General features: G+C 33.9%; 1 protein-coding gene and 1 long non-coding RNA gene across 3 annotated transcripts in view; one reads left to right on the top strand and one right to left on the bottom strand.

Moving 5' to 3' along the window:
• LOC118196451 (uncharacterized) overlaps positions 1-13756 on the bottom strand; it is an 83529-nt gene that overhangs the window by 59403 nt on the left and 10370 nt on the right. The window lies entirely within an intron of this gene.
• The window catches only part of LOC118196449 (E3 SUMO-protein ligase PIAS4-like), a 66679-nt gene that overhangs the window by 46713 nt on the left and 6210 nt on the right, over positions 1-13756 (top strand). Inside the window, exons 10-11 of one of the 2 annotated variants that reach the window (XR_015041568.1) lie at positions 1827-1890; positions 5918-6041. Coding sequence is in view for 1 of the 2 variants with exons in the window: in XM_035367906.2 (XP_035223797.1) it covers positions 1827-1890; positions 5918-5974 (121 nt within the window). In the remaining variant the exon portion in view is untranslated. Of the gene's footprint in view, positions 1-1826; positions 1891-5917; positions 7641-13756 lie in introns of those variants that run through there. The other variant, XM_035367906.2, reaches the window with a different exon arrangement.

The raw sequence follows: 13756 nt of genomic DNA, 5'->3' as shown, positions 1-13756 counted from the left end.
ACGGTGTCGTTCAATGATGTTTTCTTGGTGGTAACGGGTACCTGGAGCTCTCCACATGAAAGTCCGGTGAGAATCAAACTGCAAGCTAAACCTGGACTTGTAGGGAAACATCACACAAGCCCACTGTTGCGGTGTCCACAATGCATACTCTCTACTCCAGGCTAACCGCAGGCGACAGTGAGTTGCAGTAAGTGGAACGCATCTGACAGGTCTACGAGCATATAGACCAATCTGCCCTAAACGTCTGTACATTGTCTGCTTTGAAATTGTCGTACTAGTGGCTGAAGAGAGCTGACGAGACAGGTCTGAGGCTGTGCTCCGCCTGTTTCTTTTGGCAATAACTGCCAAATACCGGTCCTCATTCGGCGTTAACTCTGGGTCGACTTGTGCTGTATTGGAATCGTTGCCAAAGCCTGGAGATGACACTCTGAGCAAGTCCAAGTTCGTCTGATACTTCCAGTTGGGTATGCCCACATTCCAGACGGCCGATAATTCTACCACGTAAAAAATCATCCAAATGCGTCCTTTGTGTCATAACTATTCGGTTATTGCACTGAAATGCTTATAAAGCGCCTGCGAACAATTTTACTTCTTTGTCTGTATTCCTTATATATCACTCTCTTACACTCTCGTCATTGTGACGTACCATCGGTGTCATCTGGTTACTTCCTGAAATTTGCATATGATTCTTGAAGATGTGTGTAGTGATTTTACAGGTGATATATTTATTTTAGAGTTCGATTTCCGCGTGACTCCGAATTATCCTTAATTTATGGACATGAGTGTATATTGCTATATTTATTTAACTTGAATAGACAAATTGAAATCCTTTAGTTTCTCAAAAGTATCTGAAAAAACAGCACAGCTTTGACAGCCATAAATTATTTTGAAAAGGAGCAGCAAGATCGGACTTTTGTTGAGTTAAAAATATAATAATTTCGTCTTTTAATAACAGTGATCTTAAATTTCACCATATGGACATCCATTTTACTTTTGCGTACATTAATAACTTTTTGTATCCAGAGTAGCTTTATAGAGATTTGAAAATCTCTGTAAAGCTACTCTGCTGCTTTAAAGAGCTCTCTACTGCTTTTAAGAGCACGACTTTTCATAAAGTTTATCATTTTACTTGGTTATCGCTCGGCTACTAATGGGCCTGTTCAACAAGCAGTCAGAGCTTATTTAGCAACTGAGCCTGAATGTGTTTCAAAATATAAAATTCTGACATAGATTTTGAAGTAGAATTAAATTAAATTAAAATTTAAAATGTCATTTTAAAACTTTATTTATAATGAACTGTTTATAATATAGTAATGCATTATAAGAAAGCTGATAATAATGCAGTATGTCACCTACCATTTTTAGCTGTTTATTTATTTTAGATGCCGCCGCTAAATTTAGCTGTTTTAATTTTTCTGCGATTTTTACCGCACATTCCGATATGGCAGCTATTGAATTTTATATTTTATGAAGCTACTGAAATTTAAATTTTATAAGCTATTAAATTAATTTAATGGACTATTTTTCATTTACATATTCTTTATCATTTATACTTATTTTCATAATTAAAAATAGTGTTTCAGTAGCGCCATCTAAGAAATAACTAATTAAAAGCGATCGATCGCATACTACATCATTACTGGAAACTCTCATATCTTTCTTTTAATAATAATGTGCTATAGTTATTTAATGGAAATGTGCCTTTGCTGTTGTTGGAATTTTAATTAAGCATTTTTAATAAATTTAATATGCACTGAAAATATTATATGCAAATGTAGCCTTGCTGTAGTCTGCATTTCATTAAAACATTTCTTTTCATATTTCAGGTATTTACAAAAGTATGCTCAAAATAATAAATCACTGCTTGTATTTCATAAACGCAGAAAAATCGTAAGTATTTATATTATTATCAAATACATTAGTTCAGTGAAATAGTTAAAATATCAACCTAAACAGTGGGCTATAATGCAGTATTTTGCAGTATTTTGCATTATAGCCTTTTTGAAAAAAATAAAAATCAAATTCCTCGAAGATTATTATTTTCTATCACAAAAATTATAAGATAATTTATATTCTCTTCCAGTAAACGATACATGACACATATTTTATCAATTGCAACAAACTGCAAATGTTTTAAAAGTTATTAATCGTATATATTACAAGTTAAATATATTTTAATTTGCATCATTAATAAAAAAAACAATAAAATACGATTTATATTGTTAAGCATTTGCTGGATTTAAATTACAAAGTTTATTAACTAATATTAGATTGATTAAATTTGGACTATAAACTGAAGATCTGCTGTGCCGAATACAAAATCCAGAATGACGACGGTTTTTCGGAAAGCAACAAACATTCTGAGAATTAGCTATGCGCTAGGGCATATAGAATATAAATAATATCTTGTGCGCGGATTTTATTTTTCCAACACACGATATTTCATGCTAGCTGAAGACAATACACATCTTTTTAGATTGTTAAAAAAGTTAAAATAATGCAACTGTTAGGAACCGTGAAAATTTGCAGCGCAAATATATGCGCAAAAGCGCCTCAACATTCGTAAGTCGCCATTGAAATACTGGTTTATTTATTTGATAACGCTATGGATCTTACAATTTGAGATTTCGTCATTCGGCTATTCTCAATTTCTCTGCAATAGAATGTTTCCAAAGGAAAGGCATCATTCATGATAGAAAATTATATTCGAACAACCACAAAATGGTGTATTTAATTATGGCAAAGCACACTAGGGCTATCTACCTAAGGGAAGGGATGCCTTCGTGGAGGACTTTCTAAGGGAAACTGGCTCGTATACACGTTACACATGGGGAAAACCACGAAAACACCCATGCAGCCAGCCCGTTCGCGGGATTCGAACCTCGGACCGAACTACCAGTGTTCAGCGACTTTACCGCTGGGCCGCTGGTGGGCTCAACCACAAATTGAAATTATGCTTTAGGGGTAACTCGATAGCGAAATGCCGGTGCACGAAAGTAAACGGTAATAAGAAAAAAGGATGAAGTCAAAACTTGTTCGAAGGATCGAAAATCTCCTATCTTACAACCGTTATATTCATCTAGTTGTGTTATCAGGGTATGACGTCGATTGAATTTTGTGAACTCCAGCTGAAGATGAACCACAATACAGTTGTAGACTGGAACAATTACATGCGCGAGGTGAGTGCTGCAGCTGTAATTGCTTGACCTAGGCTGAGAATCGGCGGATGTGGCAAAATTATTGAAGTAGACGAAAGCCTTTTCAGTTAGAAGAAATAATAACATTGGACGTGTTCTTCCGCCGAAAACCTGCAGAGAATCAAATGAATGTTTTCTAGTCGGTGTTCCAGATCGTTCGGCGAAAACCTTATTTCACGTCGTAATGGAAAATATCGCAGATAGAAGCATTAAATTTATATTGGCTACTGGAAATCATATAAGTCAGATGAACTGCGAAATCCAGGCTTTGGACATTTTACTGTCAACCACACCTAAAATTTTGTGGACCCCGAAAATGGGTGTCATAACACACACAATAGAGCGGCTGTGTGGCAGTCTAAATGGCGTAATAAACACAATCGAGGCACTGCGCGACTGCATTTCAATTTTTATTTGTCCGAGTTTATGTACAGACATTTGCGCAAAAATACAAATTTTCTCTGCTGTGTTGGAAGACATAAAAAATTTTATGCCTCCCATTTAATTTCAGTTATGTCTAGCCCTTTTCATAGAATAAAATAATAAAAAAAATGTGTTATGTGAAATTAACCTTTCATCAAACTAAATTAATAATCTTAACTACTATTACGTTTTCTTTCAGTATGTTCAGCTGTTGGTTTATAAATTATAATAAAAAAATGCATTACATGAAGTTAACCTTTCTTCAAAATTAAAATAATAATCTGAGTTAGTTATTTACTATTATGCTTCCATTCAGTTATGTTTATCCTTTCTTACTTCCTTGTACGAAGTAAAGGAGGTATTGTAATCACGAAAAATTCCCGGTTACATATTTCAACAAAAATATCCATTTTGATCCAATCGAATGCAATTTAACGATATTTTTGCGTGACATCTGTACGTAAGAACAGAATAAAGGACTCTTTTTTTCCCCCCAAAACGAATTATATAACTGATTTAAAACAAATTCAGAAGAGGTTTTTTTTCGTGGCGTCTGTACGTATGTATGTGTTTATCTCGCATAACTCAAAAACGAGAAGCTTCAGAACGTTGAAATTTTGTATATAGGACTGCTATAATATGTAGTTGCGTACTAACCTTTTCGGTTGCTATCGGTCGCACCAAAACTATATAAATATATATAATATATATATACTCTGTTACTCGGCTCAGTGATATCAGTTTCTTTATTCGTATATGTTTGTAAATTATGGATTTTTTGCTTTAAAAATGATTGAATTATGTTGCTCTTATCTTCCGGTTAAGGTTTTTATGCCTTTAGTTAACCTGCATGTTGCAGTTGTAGAATTATCAACAATTTAAAAGTTGTTTAAGTGCGGCTAAGCCTAATTTGGTTACCATAGCAGCCATATTTGTTTACGTTTGAAACTTAGCAGAATAGTGGATTTATTGCCCATCTAGGGAAACTAAGCTTCGCAACAACAAAGTAACGTCTTCTTTTATTATTGCGATTTAAATGATGCTTAACACATTCTGTAATTATCATTTAAGTTATTAAATTATCCCATATATTGACTCAGCATAGAGTCCACAAGAAATTAAATTAGTTTCTACGACTTCAGTGTCTTTTTGCCGATTGAGACCAAAAGTAAACTTTCAGTTTTGTGCACCGAAAAATCTGTCTTCATGCCCGCTGGCCGAATTGCTTGTTTTTGCGAAGAAACTGTTTTTTTTTTAAAAATTTTTAACTGTATTTGGTGTTTTATGTTTTTCCAACTTTTTTAAGTTTTAATGAAGATATTTTGAGTTTTTATTATTTTTGCCTTGCCGCGAACTGAAAATTGAATTAATTGAATGAGAAATGTATCTCGAATGAAATTCGAGGAAATAAGCGTTTCATATTAACAGAAAATACTGTTGCCAGTCTGTTTTGGACAGAGGAGGATGTTTACGAGTAGGGCATCGGCATTAGGTAAGCAGCTCTGAATCGTCGGTGAAAAACTTTTTCTTTTTATTTGTTTAATTTATTTTATACATCGCTTTAGATTTATTACAGTATTTGAATAGGACATGTGGCAACGATGAGATAATTCTTCAGATGATCTAATTTGTATGCACTTTGAGTTATAAAATGAATGAGGTGTAAAGCTGTTATGTGAACCTAGCACCAGAGTATCGCTGTGGTAAATAAATATAGTGCATTTTAAGAAGCGTATTTATTCTATTGTGGTTTATGCGCTATCGGCGAAGTAGATTTAATTCAATTCAATAAGTTTAAATGAAATGCAGGAAAAAATGCGTATAATTTAATATTCCACACAAGGAAGTCATGTGGTGTACACATCAGATTTTTTTATAAATTTTAATAATAATAAAAAAAGTATTATATGAAATTAACCTTTGATCTAAAATAATAATCTTAGATAGTTGTGCTTCCTTTCTTGCGTTAAGATTACTGTAATTATTTTTGGCATCATTGGTATCAACAAATGTTTGGCGATTTTTTACGGTTTCCTGTGCTGTTAAACTTGCAAAAATAAAAAGAAAGACATATATAATACTTAAACGTTTCATACAGTTTTCTCCATATTATTCAGTTGATTGGTACTTTTCAATCAACAAGCATATTTTTGCTTATCAAGCTCTTCAAAACAATGAAAGCATTCATTGTCGTTAATAAACAAAAATATCCATTTTTTAAAAATTTATAATAATTTTCACTAGCAGATTATGCAGTTTTTCTTATCTTAATCGTAATTCTAAATTTTTATTTTCAGTTACCAAATGACAGTGAAGTTGTGTGTGTAGAAGAATTAATTGAGTTGGAGGACTGAGCACAGTAAAATTATGCAGAAAGTGGAGGTCATTCAGTGGATCAATTAAACAGAGACAATGAATTATGTATGAAGCTGAAGTCTTTTATTTGGATTGATTGAACGATTATTTAAAACTGAATTTTGTTTATGATCTTGCGTATTTTTAAAATATGTAGAGTAACGTTAAATTTAGACGAAAATACATTCTGTATTTTAAATGGTATTCTTATATTTTTGTAATTTACCTTTCAATGTAAAATTATATGTGCTTAAAATATTTTGTTATCTAAATCTTCTTTTACAATTTCATACGCCTTCTCAATTGCTTGCAAAGAAGAAAATATTTTAATTCGTGACGGTGATCCATTTATTTTATATCAGTATGCAATTTTTAAAATATCAGTGAGTTATATGGAAATATAAAAAAGTTCGTGCTTTTCGAAATTATTTCCATTATTTGTATTTTTAAAACTATTCGTAACTGGTATGCAACGAAATAAGCTTTACTAGTGTGAATTAGTGTTTACTAGTATTTAAGTGAAGTCCTACAGTTTCATTTTTCAGTTTCTTGAAAGGTATACTGTGTGCTTTAAAAATACCTGTTTCCGTATGATTTGAAATTTTCTTATTTGTAATATAGCCATCTCAAAACTATACTTCTGTAAATTACTTCAAAAATCAAGAAATGCAAAACTTTCCCATCTTGAATTTTATTTCTTATACAGGGTGATTCTAAACTGATTTTACGAATTAAGAGGGGTGATAGTACTCATCCAGATGAGCAATAATTACCATAGAACATAGGGCTGCATTCCACTCTGAGAGGCAGAAAAAAGGAATATTATAATTCCAACCTGAACTCAAACAGTGTTGGGAAGGAGTATGAAGGAGACCAAAAGTTGCACTTTCAGTTTAGTGAAAAACTCACAGAGAGTGCTCGAAAAGGATAAAACCGAAAACTTGGCGTTCGAGTGTTAATTCGAGCTCAGACTTTCACGGTAAATACGCAAATGCACATTTTGGGATGGCAAAGTCTCAACCTCGCAACTCCAATTTCTGCTGTATGCCGAGATTAGCATGAAAAATTCATACTGTGTTACGGCTGTCAGAACTTCATATCCCATATAAGTAGAATCAGCGCAGCACATTAAGTCCAGGAGGACAGGATAGAAGATGGCGAAGGGGAAAAAACTGCTACCTTGAATACCAAGGTAGTAGTTTTTCCCCCTGATAGATAATTTCCTCTTAAGTTTTTCACTAAACAGATTGTGTAACTTTTGGTCTTGTTCAATCGCTCTCCCAACAAACACTCTTGTAGTTTCAGGTTGAAATTCTAATATTTCTCTTTTCGGCCTCTCAGAGTGGAATGCAACCCTATGTTCTATGGTGATTATTGCTCATCTGGATGACTACTATCACCCCTCTTAATTTTTAAAAACAATTTAGAATCCCCTGTATAGCATGCATATGAATGATAGTTAATATAATACGAGTTATGTAAGAAACTTCAGGCATTTTATAATTTGTGTTGTACCATTTACTATACTTTTTATCATTTATTATTATTTTTTTAAACTCTGATCTGTATGAGAAACATACCTGAAAATTAGATGTGAACTTTTAAAAACTATAATTTAATTTTGCATGTTTACTACTAAAATGAAAAATAAATGCTCTAAACCGATACTCTCAGTGACTTCTTGATCAAAACTTCAGAATTTGACCTACACTTGACATCTCTGAATCTGCATTCTTTGATTTGCACTTGAAATTTTTCATCGCTAAAACAATTTCTTTATATAACGTTTTTGACTGGAGTTTCATTTGATTAATTATTTGTGGAAAAGCTCAAATGATCTAACAATAAATTTTCACTATTTTAATATTATTCCGTTGTTGATGCAGCATTTTATTAAAAAGGAAACTGTAAAATATTTTTTATTAAAAAAATTTTGAAAAATTTGATGAATTTCTACACGGCATGTGTGTTTTTCAAATATTCCCCAAAGGTTTGTAGTTATTGATAAGAGATATTGAATTATGACTTATTATTGACCTCGCTATAAAGAAATTTTCAGTTAAAACGTTTCGACGATAGCGGAATAAAAAATGCTCTACAATATTTGAATTCATAACAGAATTTTTCTACCCAACCCAAAAACGTAGAAAATGAAAACATATTTAAGGCACAAGCTAGTTTCGTCGCTTCTGAGTTATCACTGCTCAGCATCTGAAAATCTATGAATTTGTGAATCAAGCTAATAATTACGAGAGTCAAAACGACTGCTTTTCATTAGAATGGTGTCTTAATGTCGTATCACACATTCAAAACATTTCGGAAAAACAAATGTTTAGGGAAATTTTGGCCACTTAATATAAAACGGGATCACAGGAGTGATACCATGTAAACAGGAAACTACTTCTCTGTTATAAATGATGGTTGATGATGGGAGATTCGATGCTGATAGCTGATCGGTTATTGAAAACAAACAACTTAGAGTTCTTTTTGCAAAAGCAAGAAAAAATCGTGTGTTTTCATTCATTGATAAAGCAGGCTTTGAAACACTTGTTCATCCTAAACAAATGAATGTGTCATAGCAGTAATCAAACACGTTGATGCAATCAGCAGCACAGCCTTCAGGCTATAACGGTGAAGACAGCTTCACAGCAAAGCACTAAAGTACAACTCCCGATTCGGTCGATCGCTCTCAAGCTAATCTCTGAACTCAAGACAGTACTTTCTCCCCGTTCAGGCAGGGTATATATATATATCTTTAACTTACCTTCAAGAATATTCCCGAGAAAACCACTAACAATGCGCTGTAGAATGCTCTCTCTCTCCATCTGTTACATACCGCCAAATGGATGATTTCGCATGAAATCTGGCAACCCTAAGCCTATCGTTTTCAACCCATTTTGAGGGGAAGCTAAGAGATCTGATATTACAGCATCATATAAATTGGAGACTTTTTAATGAAGGAATATTTTGTCAAATCAGCATAATGAAATGTCTTGGTTTTAAGACTGGCCTTTTCCGCTACGTTTGTTTTGCAATCTGGTTATAAACATATGAAAAGAACAAAGATTTAATCAGACTACAGGCCTATATTGCTAAAATATGGAGAAAAAAAGCTACACGTGATGATTTTAGAAAGCCCTACATACGAAGGGGTTGCACTTTAAATTCTTTTATATGTATTTTCTTATAGGTAGTAAAATTTTAATCATTAAACTTGATTTTCTCAATTTCTTATTTTCTTGCAAGATTATAAAAAAGTAAGGAATGTAGAGGTGTACAATTTTACATGTATATTCAGCTTATAGTTTTTAATTCTGTGAGCCTCAAATATGTTAATATGAGGAATAGTTTATGAAACGCAGATGTTATATACAAAATATTTTATAACTTACCTATATTTCGTACTCTTTTAAAAATACGAAAAGGAGAGATAACTTTAAAGTTATAAGAAATGGCAGTGGATAGAATAAAGCATAGAATAAGGGCAGTATTTCGATCAATTTGAAATGAGAATTTAGATTCTACTGTACATCTTTCAAAAGTTATCTTGCAGAAAATAGGAGATAAATGACTTCATGTTTTGTATTTATATTTTAGGTTGTTTAAAAAAATTAACTGCAAATATATAATAAATTATTTGGAGTTTATACTCTCTTTAAAAAATTGTCCTAATTTCATTCTAAAATATACAAAACTTATCTAAGATGAACTGCCAATAGTGTTTTAAAATGGAAACTCTTTGATCCATTTGCAAAAACAAATAAAAAAAACCCTTTTACAACTTGTTTGAAGACATTTTTTTGCTAAGGAGAAAAAGTTTTATTGGCATTGCTGGTAAAACACTTATACCAAATAAATAAATTAATTAAATGAAATTTTAAAAACATAAACCTCTAAGAAGATGTAACAAAATAAATGCATATAGAATATTACAATACTTATCACTTTAATTATAACATTATGCTTTACAAATCACAATACAATTATAGGAATAATTTTACACAACAATGTAATTCAAAATACCATTAATTACAAATATTTCAAATACTCTTCATTATACAGTTCATAATAGTTTTGCAAACATCATATTAGTGGACAGCTTAGCACCTCAACCCGTATAAAAATACTATACCATATTTAGAAATATATCCATTATCAAAATACAATTCACAAATCCGTTTCATATATGCAATACTTGTATAATTAACACTGTGCCATGTTGAACACAATTACAGTACTTATTTGCAGTCTGTTTAATTCAAGTAAAGTACTAGAATACAATGAAATATAATTTTAAGTGTTTTAAAGGCATTCGTGTATCAGGAAATTTCATTGAGATCCCAAAGAAAATCACTCATAGGTTAGTGCACTCTTTTTAGTCCAAAGAGGCAATTTGCCCAGAAGGACTATTAATTTCGTTTTGGCATTTTGTGTTGATTCATTACAAGCATTCTTTTACTTTTTAAATTGTTGCACCAAATATTATCGTCCTGTGTTACATTTAAAGAAATTAAATAATGAAGAATCTGCATAAATGTATGTATGTTTTTCGCATAGTGATAAAACAACGGTACCTAGAGCCGTCCAATTTTGAATAACGTAATTCTCTTACGAATATTGGCATCTAGAAGCCCAAATTTTAAATTTGGAATTGGTTTTATTATCAATTTCATGTTTTGTAAAATATGAAATTTGAGTTTTGATTAACAAACTTAAGGATTTCAAAGCGAGCAATGGCAGCTTTGTACAGAAAAAATGTTTTATCTCCAGCGCACGAGACTGTGTATCCGGAATTCTAAAGATATGTTAAATTTAAAATTATTTTGCGATATTGCTCTTGAACTGAATTTTGCTCTTGAACACACAAAATGTTAAAAAAACGCCCCTTTAGACGTAATTTAAAATCTGAAATCTTTAAGATTTTTTTAATGTTCCTCTTTTTTATTTATTTATTTTTAGCATTTAAGCATATAACTATTTTTAGATAAACTGTGAACCTATGCATGCCTTTTAAATGATGACAATTTCTTGATGCAGTATTGGTGCTTTAGAAAGTCGAAGACAAGTCAGAGCTGTCTCTACATTGACAAAGATCACTGCGTTGGAAGTAACTCAATGGATTATGATTCATTATGTACCGCGTAAAATAGGGTGTTATACATTGGTATCCAAAAGTTAAGCATAATTGATGTTTATGTCAGAGTTTGAGGAACTGAATGTTGTTATGTCAGTATTTGTGTCAGTGTTTGAGGAACTGAATGTTTGAGGATAGTCAGAATGTCGGGAAAATGATATGTGTGTGTAATATAATTATACCATAAGAAAACAATACAAATGAAGAATATTAATCACTTTTACTGTCCAAAGAAACGGTTTGCTATGAGTTGTGGCCTCAAACAGCTCCATGCATTAACGACAACTCTTTTCAGTTCTCTAACGGAGCTTGGTGTGTGCGGAAGGGCTGCAATTTGTCTCTTGAGCATATTCCACATATGCTGAATTGGACTAAGATCAGGAAAGTGATCGAGCCCCTGCATGCGCTTTCAAGGAAGTTGTTGACCAGGATCGCACTTTCAAGGTATTCACTTTCAAGGAAGTTGTTGACTTTCAAGGAAGTGGTTGACCAGGATCGCACGGTAACAGGGCGCATTATCATCGATGACTATGAATTGAGGATCGGCAGCACCTCGAAAAAGGCGAGCATAAGGTCCAAGGACTTCATCTCTGTACCTTTAAGCAGTAACATACCCCGTGTCAAAGACATGGAGACATCCAGTATGGCCATCCAGTATTATGCCTGTCCACACCATGACTCCCTTTGAAGGAAAATAGCGTCTTTCCGTGATATTTCTTGGGTGAAAACAAGTTCCACATTCTATCCAAATCTTTATCCGACGAGAATCTGTGTTCAAAGTAAACTGCGGCTCTTCACTGAGCATCACATTGGCCCACTCTTGCAAACTCCAGTATTGATGTTTCAAACTCCAGTTTAAACAAGTGCGTTTATGAGCAGACCTAAGCGAAATGCAAACGGCTAGTTGTCTGACATACAGGCCAGCATGATAAGAGTCCCCTATAAACAGTTTCCCTTGAAACTCGTACAAAGGTGGCGGCTGTAAGCACTGAGTGAAGTTCTCTGGCACAACTGCCCCTCTGACATCGCGATTTTATTGCCAAATATCGGTCTTGATGAATAGTTGTTACTCTTGTTCGACCTTCCGCTGGTCGTTGGGTAACATCTCCCGTATTGTAAAACATCTGTCACAGTGTTGAGATCACACACTGTGGCACAATCAGAGTTTGAGACACTTCTGTTTGAGATTTTCCACATTCCAGCATTTCAATAATTCATCCTTTCAACGCCATGTCCATTTGGCGTCTTTGGGTTAGCCTTTGGCCTTTTTGATCGTTTAACTCGCTCCTGAGCATAGCAATTACACACAACCTGCCCGGTCTCCGTATGCCAGATTTTTTGCCTCAATTGTAATTTTAGACTCACTTTCTGACGTGCGCACATGTTTTCCGCATGCCGACGTAAACTAAAATGTTTTGCGTATGTGCACAGTTTCAACCTTCAAACAGTGATTTTCAATACTTTAACTAATATTTACTCATGTATTTCCACATTTTACAATATTCTTAACTTTTGAACACCAGTGTATACACTGATGGGAAAGACTTATATACTCTCTTTTCACTGAGTTCCATATTCCAGCAACATTGACATTCTACTTACATTCGTTTCGTAATTACTTTTGAGGTGTGATCCTGTGGGCACAATGTTAATTGGTGTTCGAGTATGGTCCATGGCTGCCCCTTGGAAATGCTGTGGGTCACCTTATTCCCTGCCACTCATTTGTGGGCAAGAATCGAGTGAAGACGAGATGTGCTGGTAATTGGTATTGCTATCAGGAGTTTATGATAGTTGCAAAGAACTCATGACATGCTGACCAAACAACCACAAGCTCCGCCTGAAAACCGGAATTCGATTTTTGCAGTTCACAGTACCGGTGTAGCTTATTGCGTTGTTTTGCAATATGGAATAGATGTTGTCCGTTCCCAGTTTACTTTTAGAGTCATCAGTAAACATGGGGTTGACTGTTAATTCTCACGCAATTCTGCAATCCTGCGTTATATTTAAATCTGTCAAGTGGCAAGTTGAACTGTTGAAAATTGTTACATTCAAAATTGTTACGTATATATGCAGCACCCCAAATGGCTGAGTTGTACTTTAATCTTAGTCTGCGTATACTAGTGCTAATACCTATTTCATGACAAGATACAGTGACAACAAACCTTTAAGTACATTGATAGCACAAGTGACGATGTCATCACACATACTCAGAAAAAAATGGACGCAAGTTTAGTACAAGCTATTTTCAACATTTCGTTACGCATGAGCCCCACATTCCGCTATTATTGTGTACTATACCCTAAGTATTTGGCAAGAAATCCTCCAATGTACGTTCTTGTGAAAGACGCTACTGTAGAAGGCTTTGGCGATATTTAAAACTGTTCATAAAACAAAGCTATTAAGCTTGCCAACGATCTGGATGGCCGTTTTAACACGGCAAACATGAACAGTCTGTCATGATTGTCACCCCCCGGGGGTTGACTCAGGCGAATGCCTGGGAAGTACTGGTTAGGATCTGTACCTAGGCAGTCTCAACCACGGGGGTATATAATTTGACTTCACAGGACTAGAGCCCGAGTATTGTACTCAGGTTGGTTCAGGCTTGGCAGGGACCGTACTGGTACTGTCGTGTCTGTTCCTTCAGCTG

Source organism: Stegodyphus dumicola, chromosome 6 (genome assembly GCF_044657685.1).
Source record: "Stegodyphus dumicola isolate Sdum_Otavi_A_Nest chromosome 6, ASM4465768v1".
In the NCBI taxonomy this organism is placed as follows: Eukaryota; Metazoa; Arthropoda; class Arachnida; order Araneae; family Eresidae; genus Stegodyphus; species Stegodyphus dumicola.
The sequence above is the reverse complement of the archived record's forward strand: the minus strand, read 5'-3'. Positions and strand labels throughout refer to the sequence as shown.